Source organism: Rosa chinensis, chromosome 2 (genome assembly GCF_002994745.2).
Source record: "Rosa chinensis cultivar Old Blush chromosome 2, RchiOBHm-V2, whole genome shotgun sequence".
Classification (NCBI taxonomy): Eukaryota; Viridiplantae; Streptophyta; class Magnoliopsida; order Rosales; family Rosaceae; genus Rosa; species Rosa chinensis.
In genome coordinates this window covers 61,069,026-61,095,134 of record NC_037089.1, presented here as the reverse complement: position 1 = coordinate 61,095,134, position 26,109 = coordinate 61,069,026, and the positions used below count along the sequence as shown (strand labels likewise).

Sequence of the window (26,109 nt, the reverse complement as noted above, 5' to 3'; positions counted from 1 at the left end):
CAATTGCCATTACCACCGTCTCGACTGACACGGCCAGGAACATCAAGATCATGATTTGAGAAAAAAACGCAACAAAGTGACCCTAATAATCCAAAAGAATAGCACTATAACTTCCTCATCCATCAAAATTAATCTTAATCCAATTAATAGGGAATGGATATTGAAACCATGCTTCTCACATCATTGTATAATAATTTTTAATGGTAATGTAACAAGAGGGGAAAAAAAGTCATGTTTTTTATTTGATTTATGATTTTTTGAACAAAGTTGTGAGATAGGTTTAGTCGCATCCTAGACCCCCAATTTTGTTTCTCTCTAATAATTTCACTTTTACATCCGCGCCTTCACAACTAATCCTAATTTGGTCACCAAATATCTCACAAATGTCCAAAGATACAAGTTCCTCAAATTCTCAAAAAATTAGAATTCTACCTCATCTATCACTTTCCCCGCATCTTCTTCATTTCTATACTCTAATTGAATGGTCAATTACTCAATTTGTTACGCTTATCTAACAGCCGAACGATAGAGATTGTTGCCAGCCACTAAAATGGGCGGCAACGGTGGGTAATCCGGCCATGATCGGATTAACGAGGTGTAGGAATAAATTTATAATTTTTATTTTTTAGCGAAAGAAAGATAAATCAAACAACAAATAAATAAAAAAGAGACCAGAACATTAAGATTCTGAGTTGGGCATTTCTTGAAAGATTATCAGGGTGAATATATCAATGATTAGGAAGCGTTTGAGATTCTGTTTTAACTTATTACCATAACAGTAGACATTGGTACATCGACACCTGACCGTTATTGGTAAAACAGCATTGCAGCTTACGCAATGAAGTATAGTAAGAGCTTTCACCATCACCATAATAGTTCAGGAGTGTCGAGCTCCAACTGGTCAACAATGGCCAGGAAGAGAAGCACAAGACTCACCTTGTTCTTCTTCCTCCTCCTCCTCTCTCTCATAGCCTTCGGGGTCTTTGTCCCTGTCTTTGCTCTTCTACCTTCTCTTTCCCAATCTCAAAATGACCAGCAGCACCATCCAACAACCAAAAGTGTAAGTCTTTTACTTTCTAAAAGCTTCAAATCTCATTGGAAATGGAAACTCAGTACTGGGTTTTGATTGTGGGTCAGTTTGGTTTTGTTTCAAATCATTTACAGAAGCAAAGCACTCAGCTTTGATCGTTATCTGGGTCCATTAGGTGTTTGATTTCTGGGATTTGATCTCTGATCCCATGTATAGTGAATGACAGTCAACTTGGTTGGGAAAGTTGAAAGGAGATGATAGTTTATGGGAGGAATTTTTAGAGTGAATTTTACTTTTTGAGCTATGTTTCAGCTACCCAATAGAAGGCTGATAAGAATTACATGGTTAGTGTTTAGTAAATTGAGGATCAAGTTGGAGAGAATCACTAATTGTACTCGATTATAGTTAAAAAAAAACTGTGTGTGTGTGTCATTACTTCATCTAGTGGATTGAGAAGTTTGTTTGGTTGATTTGCAGAGTCCAGATTATGTCAGAAAGTTTGAAATTTCAGAAGACAGGTTCTGGAAAGATGGTCAGCCTTTCCAGATCATTGGGGGTGACTTGCATTATTTTCGGGTTCTTCCTGAGGTATTCTTTCTTCTTTGGTCTGTCTGATTGTTTGTAGTGTTAAATATATACATCACCAGCTGAATTCATCAAGTTGAAAGAGCATGTTGAAACTCCTCAGTCATTACATGCTTCAAAGTTGCTCCTTTATAGAATACAGTTTAATGTTTGTTGAGAAGATGACCATTTTTATTTAGTGAGTCTTGAATGTATTGATGTGGTTATGTGGCAGTACTGGGAAGATAGGCTGTTGAGAGCAAAGGCGCTGGGATTAAATACTATTCAAACTTATGTACCCTGGAACCTGCATGAACCAAGAGCTGGTACTTCGAATTTTGCGGGTATTGCAGATTTAGTGTCATTTCTCGAACTCTGCCAGAAGCTTGGGTTTGCTGTTATGCTTAGACCTGGGCCATATATATGTGGAGGTCAGTAGTGACTATCAAGATTTATGAAATTTCTGCATTCCTTTATGTTAACTATACGGATGAGAACCTTCTATATTTCCTTTTCCCCTAATACGTATCTTGTATTTCGAATCTGTTTTGTTTTAAAGCTAAATGTTATCCTTTATTTGGTCTTGCAATATATTGTTCTATTTGGTCTACTTCTAGTCTTAAATGTGTGGGAGATACATCTGACACTTGAGTTCCGAGTGTTTTTGCTTTTTTTTTTTTTAATATTTTATTTTATTTTATCCTCAGTTACCACGTAGTAGTGGTGGTGCTGATGATGTAATAACAGTGGAGATAATAACTGTTATTGAATATGCTTATATTGTAGAGTGGGATTTGGGTGGTTTCCCTGCTTGGTTACTTGCCATCAAGCCAGCTCTCACACTAAGATCATCTGACCCAGCTTTCCTTCAATTGGTATGTTTTCCTCATGCATTGTCTTCTTTGTAGATATAGCATGGTTTCCAGTCTAGAGCATGCACGTTTTGGTGAAAAGGTATAATATATGGGATTCTGGTGATATGAATTTGACATACAAGTAGGACATGGTCTGCGACTACCGATGTATTTGTTGTTTTGCAGTAATTTGATATCTGCTCAATTGTGAACTCTTGAAGGTTGAAAGATGGTGGGGAAGCCTACTTCCAAAGATAGCTCCTCTTCTTTATGGAAATGGTGGTCCAATTATAATGGTTCAGGTATGTTGATATTTAGTGTTTCACTTGACCCATTTCCATGATGCTTAAAAGATTTAAAAAAAAAAAAAATGACAAACACGTACAATGCTAGGAATGAAGTGTCTAAGTTGCAAAAACTGGACGAGAGCTCTTGTTGAAGTGTTGGTATTCAACTTAATCATGGGCAACTCTCTACATTGTTATGGCCAGGGCCTTCAATACAATGTCTGCAAAGTAACTTCATTTATATTTCCAAAGTAAGATTTTGTCCTCTTTGGAGAAAAGAATCTAATTATGGTGCAACGTCATACCAAAAATATCTTCATAATCTGTATCAGGAGGGAGTCTAGGAAGTGAGACATTATGCAGAGACTGAATTAATATCAGAATCCTATTTAGCTCTAAAACAATTTGTTGAGAATTTTAATGCGTAATTGTATATTCTTGAATTGACACAAGGGACTGGTGGAATTAAAAATTGAAAACATGGATACCAAGAGATAGTAGTCCATGGCATTTCTTTTTACTATGTACTTTTGAGTTCCAGGGTTAATTCCTAAATCCTAACCACTAAGACATGTGGCAGCAAATTGTTATGACACTTCCAATTTGTCTCACTTTTCCTTTTGATCAACACTGTCCTTATATATCATCTTAGAGGAGTCTGATTTACTTTTCAACCTTGTCAAACTAATTGTTCAAGATGCTTGATTCTCTTGTTGGTAAATCACAATAAATCAGGATTTTGCAGATTGAAAATGAGTATGGTTCATATGCAAGTGACAAAGCTTATCTTCATCACTTGGTCTCACTGGCTAGAAAGCACCTTGGGGATGAAGTAATTTTGTAAGTCATTCAGCCTTGCGTTCATAGTCCTTTGCAAATATTGTTGTTAATTTGATGCTTATGCCAGAGAACAATCATGATTCATTCATGGTGGCTACATGTGTTGCCTTCAAACATGACCTAGTTAGCGGTTGTTCCAATTAGTATATAGAAAGTGGTGTTCTAATAATTTACTTTGAGCAGATGGAGATTGTGACATAGCACTGTATTACAATGTTCACGTTTCATTTTCATTGTGGTAGGTATACTACAGATGGAGGTTCTAGGGAAACTCTGGAGAAAGGAACAATTCGTGGAGATGCTGTCTTTTCTGGTAAAGTTCACCTTATATATTTTTATACTGTATAATTTGTGATCATGAATTACTTTATTCAATACCGTTATCAATAATGTATGCCATACTAAAGCTTAACAGAATTTTATACTGTTCAGATAGTATTGGCTCTTGACACAATATAGGCACTCTTTAGATTGCATCATGTGCTCTTCTTATAACCTCTAATCTTTATTTTTGATTTGCAGCTGTTGACTTCACTACTGGTGATAATCCTTGGCCTATATTTGAGTTACAAAAAGAGTTCAATGCCGCAGGGAAATCACCGCCACTTTCTTCGTAAGTTTCTAGTTAGTCATCATTGATTTTGTTCTCTGGTAATCAAAATGCTCATGATACTTGCTTCAGGGAGTTTTACACAGGTTGGCTAACACACTGGGGGGAGCAGAATGCGCAAACTGACGCTGATTTTACAGCAGCTTCCTTAAAAAGAATTTTAGAAAGAAATGGTTCTGCAGTGCTTTATGTATGCACTAAAATTTATTCTTGTCGTGCTATGAAGTAAAACTATATGGTAAAGCCTTAACCTTAAATTTCATATTTCCAGATGGCACATGGAGGAACAAACTTTGGATTTTATAATGGAGCAAACACTGGTTCAGATGAGTCTGATTACAAGCCTGATCTCACTTCCTATGATTATGTAAGAACAAGTTTTCTTATTTGTTGTAACTCTGGTCTAAATGTATGCTATAAACTATAAATGCAAAACTGCTAACACCAATTTGCCCAGGATGCACCAATTAGGGAGTCTGGGGATGTGAGCAATGCAAAATTCAAAGGTATGGTTTTAAGCTGTATATTCTCTTAAGTGGAGTAATATTATCTTTCTAAATAACAAGGTTTATCAAAAATGCTGTTTCTTTCAGCACTTAGGAAGGTTATAGAGCAATACAGTTCAGAATCTCTCCCTCCAATTCCATCCGATATTGAAAAGAAAACATACGGATCTATTCACGTATCAAAAACCGGGAATTTGTTTGATATGATTCATGATTTTGATGTGGTTGAATCTGAAAACCCAATAACAATGGAGTCGGTAGGCCAGGTGTGTAAGATTATATGCTTGCTTGCAACAAGTGATCTAAATATCTTCCTGCCTTACATTCCAATGTACCATCTATTTATCAGTACTCCTTGTTTTCAGATGTCTGGATTTTTGTTATATGTAACTGAATATGCTGCAAAGGACTATGGTGGTGGAAACATTGTATCCATACCAAAGGTACTGCAGCCTTCGCATATTTTACAATTAAGCTGATGATTTTTACGTTTAGGTTTATGATGTGTGAGTTAATTTCCTATGTAGCACTGCTCAATATTTGTTTTCTCTCTTCCGCTGAGGTGACAAAATTATTATTGTCGTTTGTTTAGAGTCCAAGCCTCACAGCGATCCATTGTTTGTTCAGTGTATGAAATATATCACAGAATCTTTTATTAGTCTAAAAAGGATTGAAACATTTACTTCATGTTTCAGGTGCATGACAGAGCTCAAGTTTTTATATCATGTCCTTCTCAAGATGGTCATGGAAAACCAACATACGTTGGCACATTTGAAAGATGGTCGAATCAACCACTGTCCCTTCCTAATACTAAATGTCTCTCCAAAGTCAGCTTATATGTGCTGGTAACCCCAATCCTCTCTATTTTCCCCTTCATTTCCTTTTACTTTCATTTCTTAGCAGGAAAATTAAATAATGGATCTTCACAGCTTTATATAGTTCATAACACATAAGTATTGATGTACATCTCTCTGATACAATAAGCTTTAATTGTTTTCCATTATTTCTTCTTTCTCTATAAATGTTCAATTTCCCCTGTTTTTCCTGTTTAATTTGGTATTTTCTGTTCTTGTAGGTTGAAAATATGGGACGTTTAAATTATGGGCCATATATCTTTGACATGAAGGTAAAGTGCATGCAATAAGAAACTGTATTCTCTATTTCATAATATATTTTTTGAAGCAGAAGGTAATTGGTAAGATCATTCAACTCGTAGTAATCAAAATTTGTCTTAGTTGCGTTTGATTGCATATGGAGTCTTTATCTGTTTTTCTTGTTCAATTTATAAGATATAATGTTCAGTAGTAGTTTTTACTCTGCAAAAAAATGAGCAATGAATCATGGATGTGGTTGCAAATTCCATCATTTGTTAAGTGGTTAATTAGGACTTACTCTTTTACTACACATCATAAATTAGGCAAGACATATTCGGTATGCCAGTTAGTCAAGAATTTGAGTTCTATCAATATACTAGCACGGTCGGTGATATTTGACTGGTTTTACTTGCTCTCATTGTAGGGTATTCTATCTTCTGTTTATCTGGATGGAAGAATTCTCCGTGGATGGAAAATGTACTTGTTGCCTCTAATCAACCTGAACGAGAATCCGAAAGTCAATCCCATAATTCAGGCTACAGATTCTGGATTCATTACAATGTCAACCCATAAAAAGTTAAAACCGAAGTCTGGTATGCTTCTAAATATGTCTTCAGTTCTTTTCTATTTAGTGTTGCAAAGCTGCAACATTAATAAGGTCACCATTTTGATCACAAGAAAAAAAAGAATATTGACATTGGTTTTCTTTTGCAGCAACTGCTTCAAATGAACCAGCATTCTATGCTGGAAAGTTTTCTATCAGCAAACAAGACAAAATAAAAGATACGTTCATATCATTGAGTGGTTGGGGTAAAGGAATTGTGACTATTAACAATTTCAATATAGGAAGATTTTGGCCGGTAAATTAGTGCTTCTCTCTACATCATTTGTACAATATCTCCTGTGTATTGTAGAACATGCATGTATTCTTTCACTCTACATATTAAGACATGGGTGCATTTTGCAGTTAAAGGGACCACAGTGCAACCTTTATGTTCCTGCTCCTATCCTTAAGCATGGGGAGAACATTGTGGTATGAAATCCCAAAAGCTATTTTTTCTCACTCACTTATTTTTGACAGAGTTCTTCTCTCTTATTTTTGTCACATTTCGCAGGTGATATTTGAGTTACAAGCGCCAAACCCTGATCTTGTGGTACACTTGGTCGATCAGCCAGACTTTACCTGTGGTCCAAGTAAATCGAATCTGCATCAATTGTAGTGCAATTATTATATGAGATGATCTGGGTTTTGCTCGAAAACTTGAAAAGGTTGGAACTCGACTGTTCTTGATTTAGAAATGCTAGCACATCTGAAATATCTTCCATCATGTTCGTTATACAGAGTTAATGGAGACGCAAATCAAAGCAATGAAGCATAATACAAGGTTGTCTGTCCTGTAGAGTAAAGAAAGAAAGATGTATAGATTGTTATAAGTATGAGTGACGAAATTCTGAAACTAAAAGTGAGGATGTTAAGCAAATTGTTAGCTCTCGCATATGCGGAGGCCATTCATTCTATATTAGATCTTGTTTTCCAGCGTCAAGTAAGCTTTGGTCTATTGGACAAAAAGAGAGCCACTTATTTTATTTCAAGTGTTTCAGCATCGTCTTACATTCAAATTCAAAATTACATCGGTCTTGAATTAAAACTTACAACTCAAATGTAGCAAATTTGTTCCCACGTCCCAACAAACACAGGGGCAGCCAACACTAAGCTACAGAAATTACAGTTCTTTCGACAAAAATTACAGGTTACATCTACAGAAAGAAACTCATTTTGAAGGCTGCTTTGAGTCATCCTTTGATTCTTGTTTTGATGACAAAGCAGCACTTGCTGCTGCCGACATGGCAGCTGCGGCTACACCCAGCTTGGCACCACCTGCAGCCTTCATTGCACCGGCCACTTTTGCAAATGCCGCTATTCCGCCCACCAGTATAGCTCTCAACGCAACTGTTGGCTTTATTGCCATATCTTATGCTACCTGCAATCACCAACGATATTAGACTTCCACTGGGCCGACCAACTCTATTGAACATCAGAAAGTTGAATGTTCCACACCAAAAAATGAAAAATAATGGAAATCACAATGCAATTACATAGCATAGTGATAACGGCACATTGGTTTCCCTCAAGGATTTACCAAAACAAGGGGGAAAAACAAGGGGTGGGATATGCCCTCAAGGACTAAAAGATCTGGAAGCATATGCCCTTAAGGCTTGGCATATGCTTACAAGTGGTGCTGATTCATGAATTGGCTTAAAGAAAATCATCTCCTTCCTTACCTTTTCAATCTTTCACATTTTGTAAAGCTGATGGAGCTTTTGTTTTTGACAAGCACAACTTTTTCAACGTATATTTAGCTAGAAAAACTTCCAATTAGAGTTCAAAATAAGTTCTAATGGATCATCCCCAGAATGGTACAATAAATATGGAGACAAAGTTCTCCAGCAAATATGAGAAAATCTAATCATACAGAAGTAGCTGCAATCATCAACAACCTCGCTTATAACAGAATTCTCATCCTATAGCTGCCTAGACAATTTAATCTTAACCTTATAAATAGAACTAACTTGACATAAAAATTAGGTACCCCTTCCTCTCCAATATAGAAAAAACATTCTACATGATGATTGCCAATTTAATGCCGAAGTAGAACAACAATTTTGCAGATCATACAAAGCTACACAAGCCCCAAATCGAAACTGTTATTTTCACCTCAAGAATTTCATAGACTTTCTAACAAATATTATGACACTCAGAAATTGAGGAGGTTTCCGGGGCTCTGAAAAAATGTGGTGAATTCAACATTTGGTGGGTATCTTTTTTGTTAGGGACTGCCATTGTAAAACATATAGAACAATGCATTGTTGTTTCTTTAAACAAATTCTCATAGCAGGTTTTTTGCATAAAGAAATCAAATCACAAATGCCCAGGTGATGGACTCACTCGTAATCATGAAATTCAATCACAAAGGAAACGTATCCAATTACAAAATTCCTAAAATCGATATCAGAGAGTTAGAAAGCGAACCTCCAAACCAAAAGAGAAGCTCAATTCCTTGGCAAAGTTGAAAGCTTTCTTGTTTGCAAGAAAACAAAATTTGGGGAGAGAGAGAGAGAGAGAGAGGAGTGAGAAAATTGTAAACGGTGCTTCGTACCAGCTCCTACTCTCTCGGAAACTAGAAATGAGGTGTGCGCTGCCCTTGGATCTCTCTCACTCTTGAAAACATCCTAGTTTACATCAGGCCCAACAGCCCAATTACTTGGTTGCCATGGGGCAAAACACTGTGTCGTATCGTGTTTGTATCGTATTAAGTTTGTTTTGTATATTTATTATGGAATACCATAATAAACTGTTAAATCAATGTGCGGAGACTGTTAAACTAAAAGTCCAAAACCAAACCATTAAATTTTGTATTAACCGTGAAATCTTATTAAAACCCATTAAAAAAAATAACAAAGTGTTTACGTACAAGTTATAACTAAATTCTTATCGTGGTGACACTATATGGAACCAAATCAATAAACCTCAAATCAAATTTTTATAATTTCATTCATGCTCGCGTCGTGTTATCGTATCATTTGCAATTATGCCAGGACTATAGAAAATAAATTTGCTGCAATAGACTTGTATTCTGAATATCGATATCAAAACCTGCTTTTTTATACCACATTATATTATTCGAAAATGATATTCAATAATCAACATATAATGTAACTTGTTTGATGAAGGAAAATTAGTAACTGATTCATAACATCAATGCGAATACAAATAGAAATGATCAATGTTCTAGATTATGAGTTTCATAGTATTTTCACTTCATCTGTGATGTAATTTTCTGTCCAAGCCACATCTTCAAGGGCAATCATGCAGTAGTGGCACAGTAAGAGATGAAACTTTGGAACCATTACTTTTGCAGCTGGCGGAGTCACAGACATCACTGGTAAGGCAACAATTACTTTCAATCGAGTTCATGCACTCATCATTCCTAGCCATACCTGAATTGGAAGGACTAGGCAGGCACTCTGTTCCAGACCTCTGAGAACAACACTTTTGTGGTTTGCATCCTTCTGCAGCGTTACTGTTGGAACAACACTTCTGTGGTTTGCACACTTGTGTAGTGCTACTCTGAGTACTGTCCGAACAGCACTGCTGGTTTATACGAGGCAATAGACTATGCTTGTTGCTTACAGGATGAAGGACATCAGGTTGTTTAGAGTTGTCTCCATTCTTGTTACTTCCTTGCAGAAGTAGCATGCTGTTGAGAATTACAAGTACGCATGTCCCAGCATCGGCGAGAACTGCAGCCCAAACAAGTGGATAACCAGCAAAGGCTAGTGCAAGGACAGCTAGCTTAGGAGTCATTGACAAAGTGACATTCTCAATCACTTTCCTGTTAGCTCTTTTTGCAAGCTGGATCGCTTTTGGTAGGTTTCTAATGTCATTCGACATTAAAATCACATTCCCAGTGTCTTGAGCAAGGGCTGACCCTGAAATTCCCATTGAGATACCAATATCGGCTGTGGCTAAAGCAGGGGCATCATTGATACCATCTCCAACCATAGCTGTATATCCTTCCATCTTAAATTCATTAACAATTCTTGCCTTCTCTTCAGGTAGAAGTTCTGCATGGACCACTTCAAAAACTTGCTCAAGCTGCATGTACATCCACATAAATTTGATTCTTCTATCAGTATTTGTGCTATCCAAGATTTGCATTCGTGCTATTACTAAAAAAATAAGAAAACATTCCACCAAATGAGGCATGTCTAAAGAAATTGTTCGGTCAAGTAAAACAACTTAATGAATCAGAAGAAAAACATTGAGATCCTCTGTTTCATAATCGGACACAAAATCTGCAAGAGAAAATTACTCCATGGATATGCACCACTTAAGTTGACTGCACTACTTAATCGCAAGTGTAGGCACCACCCTAAACATGTCGTTCAAAACGGACCAGCACACACGCGCGCGCACGCACGTCTGTGTATAGATATATCAAGGCTAGATCTAAAGCGCATACCTGCTCATTTGTATGTATAGCTGCAGAATGACTATCTCCTGTGAGAAGAGCTGTTTTAATGCCTATTGCCTTCAGCTCCCGAACAGCCTCTGCAGCCCCAGATCGGCAAGTATCAGATAGTGTAAAGATTCCTGCAGGGGTTCCTCCACAGTATATGTATCCAATCGTCTTCCCAGCATTTCCATAGTCTTCCATGGTTGGAACTGAAGTTTCAAAAATACTAATGGTCAAATGAAGCTGGTAACATAGAGCATAATATAACCAACTTGATTGTACAGAAATTGGTATTGAAATCATGGGAATTAAAAAATGAACAGTTGATGGCTTTCACCTGTTCCAGAAGTAGTTCTCAAAGCAATTTTTCTGTTTCCAATGTAGATATCTTGTCCATCAATTCTTCCATGAATGCCTTGGCCTGGAAAATTTTGAAATTCCTCCACGTTTTCAGGCTTTGGCTCAATTGAATGCAATCTTCCATAGTCAACCAGTGCAGCTGCCATTGGATGACTCGACTTTCTCTCAATGCTTGCAACCCTTGAAATTTCAAGAAAGCATCAAATTTTCAAAACCAAAGGAAAATTCTCTAATAAAAATCTACAAAGTGAACTTGTGTTTGCAATCATAACTGTGGCGAGATTGTAAATTACATAATTCCATTGCCTTCAGTGGATGGTACTTAACACATAATAAATTTAATTTCCATTTTAAGGCAGAAAGAAGATTTGAACTTTTCTAATAAACTAAATATATATTTCTCATACGACTTAATGTCATGTCTTATATGTGTTCAATAGAAAGCTGTGCATTCTTTACCAGTAAAGCAATGTGTTCAAGCTGATGTCCTCACGAAGAGATTGAAAATCCATCACAAAAAACTCCCCACTTGTTATTGTACCAGTTTTGTCAAAACACATAGTCTTGATTTTGCCAAGAATTTCGAGGTAGTCACCCCCTTTGATTAGAAGTCCAGATGTTGCAGCATGCGTAAGTGTGCAGAAAGTTACAACAGGTGTAGAGAGGATGAGAGCACATGGACAAGCACTCACTAAAACTACCAAAGCTAAGTGAAACCATTTGCTCCAATTAGGAACATGTAAAGCAGCTGGGATCACCGCAACAGAAACAGATACGAATAGGACCGCTGCAACAGAATACCAGGAGATGCATGAAAAAAAAACTTTAACATGTCTTTTGGTATTTGAAATGGTAGGGGAAGTGGTTAGTAGATATGAAATAGCATGTGGAATGATGCAGAAGTAATTAACATAACAAAGAAATCATAGTAAGCAACAACCATTACTAAGTTCATTGCCTGCAGCTTTTACGCAAACTTTCTCTTTAACTCCATTACAAGCTTGCTTTGTTTTCTTTTTATGCCCTCACACTAATCTATACATATGTGATGCGAAAGGTGAAAAGAAGATGGCAAGTCACATATTGTAACATCGCTCATTCATTAAAAAAAAAGGCACTAATATAACTCCTAAATGATGGTGAGAAGTTGACTTAATTACCTGGAGTGTAGAACTTTGCAAACTTATCAACAAATCTTTGAGTTTTGGATTTTCTGTTCTGGGCCTCTTCCACAAGTTTAGCCATTTCAGCAACCACACAATCTCCAGCTAAGGCTGTAGTTTTGACACTAATGTAACCTAAAGAGAACAGCCATAACAGTCTTAGGCACCAAAAAAAAACACTTCAGAAGATAAAAACTAAAGCTCTTTACTTATCAGCAAGTAGAGGAAGGGGGATTGATGTTACCATTGAGATTGACAGTGCCAGCCCAGACAGTGGAGTCCTTTAGTTTAGCAACTGGGTATGACTCTCCAGTTAGCGTCTTCTCATCCACTTCAGCTTCGCCTTCCACAACAATTCCATCAATTGGTATAACTTCACCAGCCTTAACAGCAAGAATTGTATTCAACTCAACCATATCAACATCCACAATATCTCCTGTCGATGCTAGGACAGCTTTTTGGGGGGCCATGCTCATCAAAGATGACATCACTGCATTTGCCTAAGTACATGACATTATCAAACTTTTACCACCTTTAATTGGTAATCAGGGCATAGCTGATGTCGTTATTGAAATTACTAATTGGGTTAAGAACGTACTAAGATGAATTTGTTACTAGTCAAGAAGGATATATATTAAAGAAACATTGGAAACTCAGAATTCAGAAAGCATTTCAAAAAATTGAAGGTTTGGGTATGTGCTATGCACCTTATGACGTGACCTGGATTCAAGCCACTCTGCAATGGTGAACAGGAAGACTATAGTACCAGCTTCCACATAATCACTCATAGCAATTGTTCCAATCACTGTCAGAGTATACACCACATGTGATTTACCAGCATAATAAACTAGCACCTATGGCCCTAAAAATACAAGGAAGATACAGATTTGCAAATGATAGACAAATAAATAACCAGAACCTGTTGCAGGCATCTATAACAGTCAAAATTATCCAACAGTTTAATCAACTTCATCTCAAAAATTTACTAAAGCATTGAAATGTTACATCTCAAAAATTTACTAAAGCATTGAAATGTTACAAGATACAAACTTAGAATTGAATACTAACATACCTGCAACAATGACGAGAATGTTGATGTCAATCTTAAGATTCCGAATCGAAGATACACATTTCATTAAAATCGGAAAAATACCAGCTGCTACTGCTCCTAGGGCCAACCACTGTAATGGGCTGTATACATACTTTAACAATGATAGGAGCAGCAATACACCACTAGCAATTGCATATGGACTAGGCCATTTTTTCTTGTAATTCTCCACATGAACCTTGACACTTGATTCTAGCCTTGCTTCATTCATAGCCTCATCTGCCATGAACATGAAAAATACCAAAACTAGATTATGATGGTACGTTGTACGTACAATATGCCAAAACTTACAAACAGAGAAAATAAGGGATTTTTTAGACGAAAACATATTGACTATTGAGTATCAAGTTGACTATATTGAGTGAAGGTATTCACCAATCTGAATCTGGGAAATGAGGTGACTATCATGGACGACAATGACAGTTTTAGAAGGGAGAATGACTGAGACCTCTTTAACACCATTAAGAGGCTTCAAGATATTCTCCACCAGAGCAACTTCGGATGAGCAGCAAAGGCCCAACACGTCGAAGTAGCTCTTCTGCAACTTCATGGCGGACTTGTTTTCTCCCTCCACCTGATCCTGCTCATCACCAAATACCTGGACGCTAAACATGGTCTCTGGAGAACGTACAGCTGAGTTGTATGACATGATGATAGCAACAACTATACTATTATGGGGCAAACCATGTCTGACAGAAGTTGGTCAAACGAACTTGATTGTAGAATCCATGGGACTTCTTCATCGTACTACAGTCGACGACTTTGAGGTTTTAAACATTTGGAGTTGTTGCAATTTTAGTCCTTCTGGTTTGCTAAAATTGCACTTGTTGGTTACTTTGACTGTTTTCCTTCTTTTGGGGAGTAAAATTTACACTCCCCAAATTGTAAATTGCTCTCTCTTAAAAACTATCTCTCATCACATCTTTCTCTACTTCCCAAAATACCCTCGAGTCAGATTTCTTTTTGGTCTTTTCTTCCTTCTTTTCTCTCTCCCCTCTCTCTCTCTCTCTCTCTCTCTCTCACACCACGACAAAACATCATTATTAGTATGTGTATACTTGTCTTCCTTTATGAATAATGGTTCTGGTGTAGTGTTACTTTCCTTATCTTGTCTCAAGAAAAAAAATTCCCTGTTTTGGGGTCCTGTGTTGGCCAATGATAAAAATAAATGCATAAGCCCCGATCATAATCTCAATACAACTCATTCAATCAAATCCACAATGAACATAAAGTTACATTGTTGAAGCTATGTCAATTGATTCAAATAATCCCCTATTAATATGTCCCCTAACATAGTCCATGGAATGCTGCACAGAAATCTTCCGGACCAAGTACATTGAATAAATCCCCTAAAATAATATGACTTTCTTCTTTAAGCTCTTCCTTAAAGAGAGTCACACTTCAAAAAATTCAAAAAATTTCTTGCTCTCTGCACAAAGAAACAAAATGCAGACCGTCAAAAATACCATCAATTACTATATCACAAGGTGATCAAGATTAACTACATAGTTTATTATGTCATGTGTTTCATAATCTGCAAACTTCCTATATGCCATTTGCAATTTGCAAACTTCCTATATGCCATCTGCAAACTTCTTATACGTGGTTTGAAAACAAAGGCAACATGTGTTTCACAAGCATACTACAATCTACAACATAGTCTTCTTATCAAGTCATCAACATGTTCCATGCTCCATCCACTAGAAAGTAATTCACAAAATTCAGTTTGCCTAACCCCATAAAAAGACAAGATCAAGTTCAAAGAATCTATTCATACCAGAAAGCATCTATCTCTTAGATCTTACCAGAATATCTATTGCCACATATCTATTGCCTTTAGATCTTTTGATTACCATAACATACCCTTGCAACAACCCAATCTTACGAACATCACTAATGAGGTCTTCTCGGTTTTCATAGAGGAGCCTTCAAGTAAATCAAGGAAAAAAATAAAATAATTAGAATCTCTAAAAATAATGACAGTGATAGCTCATAATGTACTTACCATTGACAATGGGGCCTTCAATGATACTAGATGTGATGATACTAAATGTGTGATTAGATTGTAAGTCTTCTTCCATACCATCTGAAGACAGAGAAATTTGCAACCCAGAATCCAAGGGCTCTTCTTCCATTGTGCTAACCTCCTCAGCAGCTGATTTTGGGCATAAAGATGGAATCTTTTTCAATCTCCAAATTTAAAAAAGATCCCGAAAGCAATAAAAACTTGAAATTTCTCAATTTATCAGAAAACATATTACCCACAAATCATAAAGAAAGAAACTTGTGCTATCTTCACGAGCCAAAAGCAAAGGAACAGTAACAACGATTGAAATGCAGGAGAAGAAAAGCAAAATTAAACATGAAATTAGAGTAGATCTGGTTTGGATTGTGACCTGGTTTGGAAAAATGAATGGATGAGGTTGGAAAGGTTTCAGTGGAGAAGAGAGTTTGACTTTGTTTGGAGAAGAAAGAGAGAAAAGTTCTGTCGTTGTTTGGAAGAGAGAGAGAGAGAGAGAGAGAGAGAGAGAGTGGGGGGAGAGAGAAAAGACCAAAAAAGAAGAAAGAATATAAAATCTGACTCGAGAGTATTTTGGGAAGTAGAGAAAGATGTGAGGGGAGATATTATTAAAAAATTGAAAGGGAGTGCAATTTGAAATTTAGGGAGTGAAATTAACTGAAAGAGTTGCAATTTGCAATTTGGGAATTGCAAATTGCACTCTCCTTTCTTTTTTTTTACAGAGAGAGCAAAGTCCTCCCATGAACTTATGTTTGATTATGAAATGTTGCAATGAAAACCGTCGATTCTTATACCACTTGATCTGGACCATTCATTTGATTTCATTAGGATAACATAATTACTCGTTTTATATCAGATTGAGGGACGAAAGGAGAGAGAATAAGGGTTACTAGCTCTTTGGATGACTAGATCTTTCAATTCAGGAATGAACTAACTTTCTCTCTCGGCTAGCGATCTTTTTTGTGATATATGTGTCGATGACAAGATCGATATAGGTAGCTAGCAATCTTGTAGATGTGTCATTTATTTTTGTTACAAGTTGACTGTTAGGTATGTCCCTCCTTACAAAAGGAAAGCATGTGGGAGATTGATGGGCCAGCTGCAAAAGGAAAAAGCAAAAGAAAACATGGAGGCATGTTTCCTGCGCATGAAACAGGGAAAAGGAAAAGGAAGAAGTAAAAGCAAAAAGAAAGCAGGAAACATGGAAAAGAAGAAAGTAAAAAGGAAAAAGGAGAAGCTGAAGAAGAGTTTCTTCTATATATATTGATATCGGCAGAAGGCAAGGAGAGAGGGGGCAGAAGCACAAAGAGAGAGAGAGCTGAAACAAAAAGAGTTTGTGAGCAACTCGGGTCTTCGTGTATAGAAGAAAAAGTGAGTTGTGTGAATAGCTCTTGGGTAGGGTAATCTTCTAGGATTGAGAGAGGGTGTACAAGGGGTATCCGATTGGATACAGGGCTCGGGTTGGGTATAAACTTGAGTACTCGAATTGTGTATAAATTTGAGCGGTGTAATCTTGTACTTGTGTAAATCTCTCATTAGTGAAGGTGAAACTCTCCGAGGACGTAGGCAATGATATTGGCCGAACCTCGTTAAATCTTGCTGTCTTCTTGGCTTGCTTATTTCTTATTTCCATCTCTACTAGTAGTACTTGCGTGACCGGGGATTAATTTCCCAACAGTGGTATCAGAGCTTCGGCTTATCGGTCGTGGATTGTTTGTCATGGCAAGTTCTAGCGTCTCACATTTCAAGGTGGAGCAGTTTGATGGAAAGGGAAATTTCACTCTATGGCAAAGGAGGGTGAAGGACATCCTAGTTCAACAAGGTCTTGCAAAACCTTTGAAGGGAAAGGATGCGAAGCCGGTGAAGATGTCAGATGAAGATTGGGAAGAGTTGGAGTCCCGGTGTGTCAGCACTATTAGGCTTTATATTGCTGACAATATTATCAATAATGTTAATAATGTTGATTCGGCAACTCAGCTTTGGGAAAAAATGGAGAAGCTTCATCTTGGGAAAGGCTTGCAGACGAAGTTGAATCTAAAGCGGGATCTCTACAAGCTCAAGATGGGAGAAGGTGCGAGTCTCATGGAACACATGAATGTGTTCAGAGGATTGGTAGATCAACTAGCAAAAGTTGATGTAAAGATTGAGGAAGAAGATCAAGCCCTTCTACTTCTTACCTCGCTTCCCGATTCGTATGAGAATATTATCACTACAATCTTGTATGGTAAGGATACATTAAAGATGGAGGAGGTGGAATCGACTCTCTTAAATCACGAGAAGCGGAGGAAAGCCGATGATTCCCAAATTTCCGTCTTTGTTGCTCAAGATCAGAATCGATGGGGAAGGTCAACTGCCAGGGGATCTAGTGGACATAGCAGGTCTAAATCCAGAGGCAGGGGAAAGGGCAAGCAGTGCTACAAGTGCAAGGAGTGGGGACACATAAGGCCGGATTGTCCCTTGTGGAAAGAGAAGGATGATAAGGGCTCAGATTGCTCCATGACTGGTATAGCACAAGCTTCAAATGATTTTGGAGAATTTCTCACAGTCTCCAAAGGTAATTACACTTGTTCTCAACGTGATTGGATATTGGATACTGGTTCTTCTCATCATCTTTGCTCCAGGAGAGAATATTTTGATACGTTCCAAGAAGTCAAAGGATTTGTGACTTGGGGTGATGGCACAAGGCGTTGCGTCATGGGTGTTGGAACAGTGAAGATCAAGATGTTTGATGGAGCGGTTCGTACTTTGGGTGATGTTGTATACGTCCCAAGGTTCCGGAGAAATTTAGTATCCTTGAGCCAGCTAGACTCCAAGGGCTGCAGGGTTTCATCAGCAGGGGGAGCTATGAAAATATCACGTGGCTGCATGGTCCTAATGAAGGGAGAAAAGTGTGGAAGTATGTTCCGTCTGATAGGAAAAACTCAGACCTCGAAGGTTGAAGGGAAACGATGTGCACGAGGATGCAGGTACCTGAAGCGGGTCTCGTTTGCGAGCATAGCAGAGACTCCAGTGACAAGTTTCCAAGTTTCAGACGATGGTGAGAGGGTAAATCCTGCTAGGGAAGGGGTCAAGTCGAGGTCCCTCTTCAGAGCCAACAGGTGATCGTTGCCTCGGGACAGTTACACATGGTATTGGCCGACTGAATCAGGGGGAGCTAGGACCAAATGCAATTGACTCTGATTATGTGTAACTGCGCAACTAGAAGGCCAATGAAATACTTGTGGGTATAACAAGTTGTGTCTCGGATTGAGATGGCTTCAAGGTTTGAAGTGGTGATGCGGAGCTCTCCACCAAAGTCGGGAGGGGGAGATTGTTAGGTATGTCCCTCCTTACAAAAGGAAAGCATGTGGGAGATTGATGGGCCAGCTGCAAAAGGAAAAAGCAAAAGAAAACATGGAGGCATGTTTCCTGCGCATGAAACAGGGAAAAGGAAAAGGAAGAAGTAAAAGCAAAAAGAAAGCAGGAAACATGGAAAAGAAGAAAGTAAAAAGGAAAAGGAGAAGCTGAAGAAGAGTTTCTTCTATATATATTGATATCGGCAGAAGGCAAGGAGAGAGGGGGCAGAAGCACAAAGAGAGAGAGAGCTGAAACAAAAAGAGTTTGTGAGCAACTCGGGTCTTCGTGTATAGAAGAAAAGTGAGTTGTGTGAATAGCTCTTGGGTAGGGTAATCTTCTAGGATTGAGAGAGGGTGTACAAGGGGTATCCGATTGGATACAGGGCTCGGGTTGGGTATAAACTTGAGTACTCGAATTGTGTATAAATTTGAGCGGTGTAATCTTGTACTTGTGTAAATCTCTCATTAGTGAAGGTGAAACTCTCCGAGGACGTAGGCAATGATATTGGCCGAACCTCGTTAAATCTTGCTGTCTTCTTGGCTTGCTTATTTCTTATTTCCATCTCTACTAGTAGTACTTGCGTGACCGGGGATTAATTTCCCAACATTGACTATACTGAGTGAAGGTATTCACCAATCTGAATCTGGGAAATGAGGTGACTATCATGGACGACAATGACAGTTTTAGAAGGGAGAATGACAGAGACCTCTTTAACACCACTAAGAGGCTTCAAGATATTCTCCACCAGAGCAACTTCGGATGAGCAGCAAAGGCCCAACACGTCGAAGTAACTTTTCTGCAACTTCATGGCGGACTTGTTTTCTCCCTCCACCTGATCCTGCTCAGCACCAAATACCTGGACGCCAAACATGGTCTCTGGAGAACGTACAGCTGAGTTGTATGACATAATTATAGCAACATTAACTATGCTATTATGGGGCAAACCACGTCTGACAGAAGTTGGTCAAACGAACTTGATTGTAGAATCCATGGGACTTCTTCATCGTACTACAGTCGACGACTTTAAGGTTTTAAAGATTTGGAGTTATTGCAATTTTAGTCCTTCTGGTTTGCTAAAATTGCACTTGTTGGGTTACTCATTTTGACTGTTTTTTTTGTTTTTTGTTTTTTTTTTGTTTTTTTTTGTAGAAAGACGATAGAGAGCAAGTCCTCCCATGAACTTGTTTTTTTTTATGAAATGTTGCAATGAAAACCGTCCATTCTTATACCGTTTGATGTGGACCTTTCATTTGATTTCATTAGGATTACATAATTACTCGTTTATATCAGATTGAAGGACGAAAGGAGAGAGATTAAGGCTTGCTCTTTGGATGACTAGATCTTTCAAATTCTTTCCTGAACTAACTTTCTCTCTCGGCTCGCTAGCGAGTGATCTTTTTTGGGATATATGTGTGTCGATGATAAGATCGATCTAGGTAGCTAGCAATCTTGTAGATGTGTCGTTTATTTTTTGTTTTCAACGATGATGATAATCTAATACTATTATTAGGAGAACCCACACTTTGTTGATGAAAGTAGGTGCGAAAAGATATGAAGAGTCCCACACCATATATTATTTTAAATTATTTAAAGGTTGTTAAAGTAAATAACAAAATACTGATAAAACAATTAAAAAAATATTTAATAACTACTCATCCGTAGATATTTAATATATACAATGTTGGGCCACGACTCACCGACATGCTGGCCGTTGTTAATATAACGGAGAAAATATACAAAATAAACTAAGAAAACATTAGACTGCAGTCAGAACTAGGATAACTAAGATATGTACACATACTACAGCCACACTCGACAGATTCGGAACATCCATTTGTCTAGAAATTTCATGAGGCAGCAAAACTATGAAAATGCCAACCTTGGAATACTAATTTTAGGGGCCGTTCTCGCTACCACTAGTCCAGCAGCGAGTGCAACTCCAAATAAAGAATGCAATCTCACACAGTAATATTTCGCCATGAATATTTTATGTTTATCCTGAAAAGGATGAAATTCATATAAGCAAATCAAAAGCAAGCATACTTGTGCTCTATAGAAATTGTTGAAAATCTATGAAAATCTCAGGAGCCATGCACGCAAGACCATGTGGAGCAAGAGAAGTGACAAAGTATGGAGTACACACATAGGCAATTTTAAACATAGGTATCTGTTATATATGTTTTACTTTTGGTTAATGTTCTAATCGAGTTTAGTACTCACATTATGGTTTTCCTGAACATAGCTAACCACCAGTCTTGCCACTGGTAAGGTCAAGGCACAGAAAAACTGAAAGAAACCATGCCCAAAATTAGACCAAGATTAAACTGCCAGGAAGAAATAACAGATAGAGATCTCAAATCAGTATACAACAATTAGAAGCATAGACCACGAAAAGTGTAACTCACAATACAAGTAATGGGAAGAGCCCTGCTTAGACCAAAAGAAAACGCTAGGACATACAGTCCTATAATTGCCAATCTCACTACCCATGATCCTCTTTTGGTGCCAAGCCTAACCTGTATGCCAACAAAGTACAAATAGAACAATGAGATTGATGCTGCATTATCCAATGAAGGTTTTATCATTTCAGGGATCGATTTAGTGTATATACCAGAGGGGAAATTTTTGCTACCGCCTTGTCTTCTTCAATCTGAGTTGCAGGACATTACATCAGCTAACGCACACCAACAACCAATTGTAAAAAATAAAAATAAAAAAGAATATGGAGAAGTAACAAATTTTCTAAATAGAAACAGGAAACTTACCTGATGAAAGTGACTACAGAACAGAATTAAGGTTGTCGTATTGCCAACAAGAAGTGATGCAGAAAGAATTGGACCAGTGAAAGGAAGATGCATCATTTTACTGTGAAAACAACAAATACTTATCATCTAAGACTCCACAAAATAATAAGAAAATAAAACGGCATTCCTCAGAAATTATTTCACCTTCCGCTGCCCTGCAGTAAATAAAAAGCTGTAGTGGCAAATGGACCAAATGCTGCAAAGCACAATGGCTCCCCCAATCCTTGGTAACTTAACCGAAATGGTGGGCACTGAAACTCAGCGAAGAACAGATGTAAGAACATGTATTCCCTATGCATAGCTGAGTAGGTAAATCAACCACCGATCACATCATTATGAAGAATCTAAATAAGAAAAACATTTACAACATAGCATGAAAAGCTTTATGTATTAGAGAGATCCAGCTTATACAGTGGATTTAAGTACACAATTGATTCAGTAGCATTATAAGTGTATGTTTGACCTTCAGTAGTAAAAACGCAAAAGGAGATCACCTTATCTTTAAGTTTTTTTGTCTTTAGTATTCAGCGATGCCCTTTTTCCATTATCAAACATGGCCAGAAACTTCAGCACATTATCATAATGCACTAAATAAATGAGCAGGTCTGATTCAAAGCACATTATTATGTTCTGTGTGTGGTGTGCATCATATGGTGTGCACACCCCCATCAGTTAGGGTAACAAGTTATAAACAGCAAGAAATAGCAGAAGGGCCCAACCAAATGACAACTAGATTACAGAGAATTATGGCAAAGGTCTAGAATTCCAAAGCCTACTAGGAAATTCTTGGTATGTAGTTTCCCCAAATAGGCATATGCAAATCCTTGACTAAGACTGTCCTAAGTTATTCTCCTTGCCTAATCTGACAACATCTTTTGCCAGTACACCCAACAGCTTCCTGAGAGAGTGTATTATCAACCAGTGTTCTTAAAGTTTGTTCTCTACTTGGCTGAAGTAATACAGAAGAATTTGATCCTAGTCAAATTTTGGTCCATCACCAACTGTGGATGAAATCAAATAGATCAAGTCTACAGAAATTCTTCTCAAGGGATTCATAGATTCTACAAAGAGAATGAGGAATGTTTATGTCATATAAAGTCTTCTCGATCTATAAAGTACCTTTGGGTTAAACTTTCAAAAAACCCCAATATGACCCAAAATCCTCTGTTAAATACTAAAAGAAAATGGTAAAACAAACAAACATAAATAAATTATTTAAAAAATCTGGCAAATTCTCCTACAAGTGAGCACACGTTCCATTGGCCTGAAGAAAACTCTAACAACGCTACATAAAATATATATGATAGAGAACACTATAAAACACATATGATTGAAAACTCTCACAAAGTCTACATCTAATTACCTGATATATATAACCAAAAATTATTGCACAAGCGAGTAATAATATTGCCCGCACATTTCCTGCCTCAAAAGATACCCAAGTAAGCCCCATGAAGCCAAGCACAAGTAGCGAGTAGGCAGCAACAATTGTGCCTGTACGGCTTACAATACACACAACAAAACTTAATTGTTTATTGATGATGGACAGATAACACAAGACAGACACTAAGTAAAGCTTAGATAGATAAGACAGTAGAAATAAACTTACCTGCCAACCAGATTTACAACCGATTCTACCTTGTTTTTATCTGCTCCTGTATCAAAATCATAAACATCATTGCTGCAAATAGACAAATACAGAGGTTTTATCAGCCAAGAAGAAACAAGATAATTAGTCATAATATTTCTGTGAACTGAAGATAATTAGATTCCAATGTAGAAATCTAGGAAAGTAACAGATCAAGTTCTTCATGTTATGCCGTTATACTTTTTTTTTTTTTCCCAGCGGGATGATAGAGAGAACTCAGAGGAGGAAAAACATATACTGGAGAGAAAACTAGACAGTCTACTGAAGAAAAGACAAGAAAAAAAGAACCAAGTACAGGAAAAGCTAAGGAACCAATAGAATTAGGAATCCCGAGTGAGAGTTAACTATTCATGCAGAAGGGCACTTCTAAGTATCCATCAAGACTATTAGGGTAGAGCCTACAATCCTCACAAGTAGTGTGTTTGTGCAACACACAATAAACTTCTTAGGGTTCAGATGTAGGGAAATTTGGTCTATCACAAAAGAGTAACTAACTCTGGAATATATAATTTACCTATCAAATATGTATTGTCATGCTTCATGATACTTAGATGAGACTTAGTTACTAAAGGAAACAGTTTCTTTGTTACCTACTTACCTTAAGTTGAGCCATGTGATGATAAGAACAGAAGAAATCAAAAGAATAGAATAACGCCATGATGAAAATATGCCCGTCTCTAAATAAGCAGCTGCACTACCTACCTGCGTAAGGGAGCAAGTGTGAGACATAGGGATGCATGTATTAGTCAAAGCACAGTGAAGAGAACCAATTGCCTATTAAAAATCATTGCTTTATGCTAAAAGCAACAACTATAATAAATTGAAGTGCATAGGTGCTTGTCAGAATAAAGGACATGTCAAGAGAGGAGGAAATGCAATACTAAGAACCCACAAGGAGTGCTCTACTTCAAACTATAAAGGGGGAATGAAGATGAGGAAGAAGAAATAGAATTCTATTTTCATCTACCCAAGACCTGTAACAGAGTTTAACATGTAACTTATGCTCATAGTCAATGATTCACAATCCCAACAAAATTCTACCCAAACATTGTCCTGTAAATGCTTTTATCATACATGTAGATGTTTATTGCATGTCTTAACCACAAAAAAAAAAATATTAAATATACATATACACATCCCTTTCAATGATTTTTTCTTCTTTTTTCTATCAATTAAAAACTAAATGCTGTAGTTCTGTTATGAAAAGGTTGCACAAGACTATGTTACATGTTGAGATCCTTATTCTCCACATTTAACTCAACACAGTTCTCAAAGTATGTTCAATTTGGAAAAATACAGTAAAACTTTTTAAATGAATACTATATAGAACAAAGAGAAATAAAAAACATATATCACTTGAACATAAACATTAGTATTCTGACCTCGTATTAAGAGGTTTTTTTTCCTAAATAGTAACTCTTAACACAAAGATGCTAGTTATCTTTTCACAAAATTATACTACCAACAAAGAACTAAACGTTCTAATTCTATTATGAAAAGTTACTAACAGGACAATATATTACTTGTTTGAGATCTACAATCTCCACGTTGTTTTAACTCTACACAGTCGGTCCTTTTCATACCAAAACCTCAAAGCAATATTCACCCTTTCTTGAAATAGTAGCCAATGTATTATAAAAACTCCACATTCTTGTACATACATACCTAAAAAGTCAAGTGCATGCTGAAAGGAAAAGAAATTCCCCACATACATAAATGTAAATACACCATAAGAAGCATTCACTCGAAGATGTAGGCACCGTATAATTCTGAAAATAGTACCCATTTTTGAATAAAATGCAGTAGCTTGAGATGATGTCAGCAGAAAGAGAGGTCTAAGCATTCAGAAGTACTCACAGTGAGAGGGATGAATGCAACAGAGTATATTGGCAACTTTATTGCCCTCCATATTAAGGTCGCCTTAGAAATACTCTCTTCTTTATCCTCCCCATGGATAGTACCCAAATCCGCACCATTACTATTGACAAAAGCCTGTGTGCAGTGCATGACCTCAACTTCTCTTCTAAGAGTCTTGGGGAAAACCTTTTCGGCATTACAAGGCGAAAGAGACAATCTTTTGCAGTTTATGTAAGGCCTGAGATATAATAAGAATTACATTCTGTGATCTACATTTAGAATCAGCAAATACAAAGCAGCCAAAATTGCAGAAGAGTGATGGTGGAACTTGCCTTTTGAGGACTGTGTGCTTCTTGTAGTCATTTAGTTTCATGAGACCAGAGCCGCACAGGTTGAGATTACAGAATGCCGTTGCCATCTGCTATGGTTTGGTGAGGATGATTGGACTGGAAAACTAAACTAGATTGGATTGGATTGGATTAGACTAAGATTACACAACTAGAAATGAACGGGATTAACAATTGAAAAATGGAACCACATACGACAGCGGAGAACCACCGGCGACGGCGAGAAGAGATTTGGCCATGAGTGGGCGACGAGGTGTGGGGATGGTGTTGAGGATAGGATTTTCTGATTGGATCAGACTTTTTTTTTTTCCGATCTATATTCTGATTGTGACTGGATAAGCCAAAATCTACTATTTTCAGATTTATTTATTTATTTTGCCATCGTCACTTCTTTTTCTTTTCTCCCGCCAAAAACTCATAATCTTTTGATTCCAAATAATAAATAAAAACTTTTAATTGTCCAAAAACAACTTCTACAAGGTTCATACGAGATGAGGGGGGAGTTTAAGGTGAGGCAACCTCATGTGATTTCTCCTAAACATGTTGAAGTTTCAGCAGGGAGAGAGGCAGTCTCACTTGCTTTTTGTCTTTCGTCTGTTAGACATATTCTCATATTTTATGTAATGCTATCAAGAAGAGAGTCATTCCTCATACTTTCCTTGT

At 37.3% G+C, this 26,109-nt stretch overlaps 4 protein-coding genes across 13 annotated transcripts; 1 reads left to right on the top strand and 3 right to left on the bottom strand.

Annotated features, from left to right (window-relative positions):
• Positions 1 to 838: 838 nt before the first annotated feature.
• On the top strand, positions 839 to 7,329 carry LOC112183451 (beta-galactosidase 17). Its single transcript, XM_024321834.2, has 19 exons — positions 839 to 1,060; positions 1,508 to 1,618; positions 1,830 to 2,025; positions 2,381 to 2,469; positions 2,670 to 2,750; positions 3,481 to 3,575; positions 3,818 to 3,888; positions 4,098 to 4,188; positions 4,258 to 4,375; positions 4,457 to 4,552; positions 4,643 to 4,691; positions 4,779 to 4,957; positions 5,057 to 5,134; positions 5,387 to 5,536; positions 5,767 to 5,817; positions 6,210 to 6,378; positions 6,500 to 6,645; positions 6,753 to 6,818; positions 6,901 to 7,329. Exons 1-19 carry the CDS (start codon positions 839 to 841, stop codon positions 7,003 to 7,005), a joined length of 2,163 nt encoding a protein of 720 aa, XP_024177602.1. The 3' UTR covers positions 7,006 to 7,329.
• Positions 7,330 to 7,344: 15 nt separating this feature from the next.
• On the bottom strand, positions 7,345 to 8,995 carry LOC112183453. The gene is made up of 2 exons (XM_024321836.2): positions 8,817 to 8,995; positions 7,345 to 7,767 (listed from the first exon to the last, which is right to left on the bottom strand). The coding sequence occupies exon 2, from the start codon at positions 7,753 to 7,755 to the stop codon at positions 7,558 to 7,560; it is 198 nt and encodes a 65-aa protein (XP_024177604.1). The 5' UTR covers positions 7,756 to 7,767; positions 8,817 to 8,995; the 3' UTR covers positions 7,345 to 7,557.
• A 434-nt stretch (positions 8,996 to 9,429) lies between these two features.
• LOC112187588 (putative inactive cadmium/zinc-transporting ATPase HMA3) lies at positions 9,430 to 19,613 on the bottom strand. 10 transcript variants are annotated; one of them, XM_040514375.1, is made up of 12 exons: positions 15,696 to 15,993; positions 15,440 to 15,589; positions 15,240 to 15,360; positions 13,810 to 14,863; positions 13,399 to 13,653; positions 13,034 to 13,131; positions 12,571 to 12,826; positions 12,324 to 12,461; positions 11,623 to 11,950; positions 11,141 to 11,343; positions 10,810 to 11,012; positions 9,430 to 10,442 (listed from the first exon to the last, which is right to left on the bottom strand). In XM_040514375.1, the coding sequence occupies exons 4-12, from the start codon at positions 14,081 to 14,083 to the stop codon at positions 9,642 to 9,644; spliced, it is 2,556 nt and encodes an 851-aa protein (XP_040370309.1). In that variant the 5' UTR covers positions 14,084 to 14,863; positions 15,240 to 15,360; positions 15,440 to 15,589; positions 15,696 to 15,993; the 3' UTR covers positions 9,430 to 9,641. The 10 variants fall into 10 exon arrangements, with proteins under 10 accessions (XP_040370309.1, XP_040370311.1, XP_040370314.1 ...); XM_040514377.1 differs by having other exon boundaries at positions 15,298 to 15,360; XM_040514380.1 differs by having other exon boundaries at positions 15,518 to 15,589.
• Positions 19,614 to 20,431: 818 nt separating this feature from the next.
• Positions 20,432 to 25,775, bottom strand: LOC112188695 (2-carboxy-1,4-naphthoquinone phytyltransferase, chloroplastic). The gene is made up of 11 exons (XM_024327866.2): positions 25,432 to 25,775; positions 25,100 to 25,337; positions 23,841 to 23,944; positions 23,204 to 23,275; positions 22,958 to 23,096; positions 21,739 to 21,845; positions 21,556 to 21,655; positions 21,402 to 21,440; positions 21,196 to 21,306; positions 21,011 to 21,076; positions 20,432 to 20,788 (listed from the first exon to the last, which is right to left on the bottom strand). The coding sequence occupies exons 1-11, from the start codon at positions 25,515 to 25,517 to the stop codon at positions 20,654 to 20,656; spliced, it is 1,197 nt and encodes a 398-aa protein (XP_024183634.1). The 5' UTR covers positions 25,518 to 25,775; the 3' UTR covers positions 20,432 to 20,653.
• Between the last annotated feature and the right edge of the window lie 334 nt (positions 25,776 to 26,109).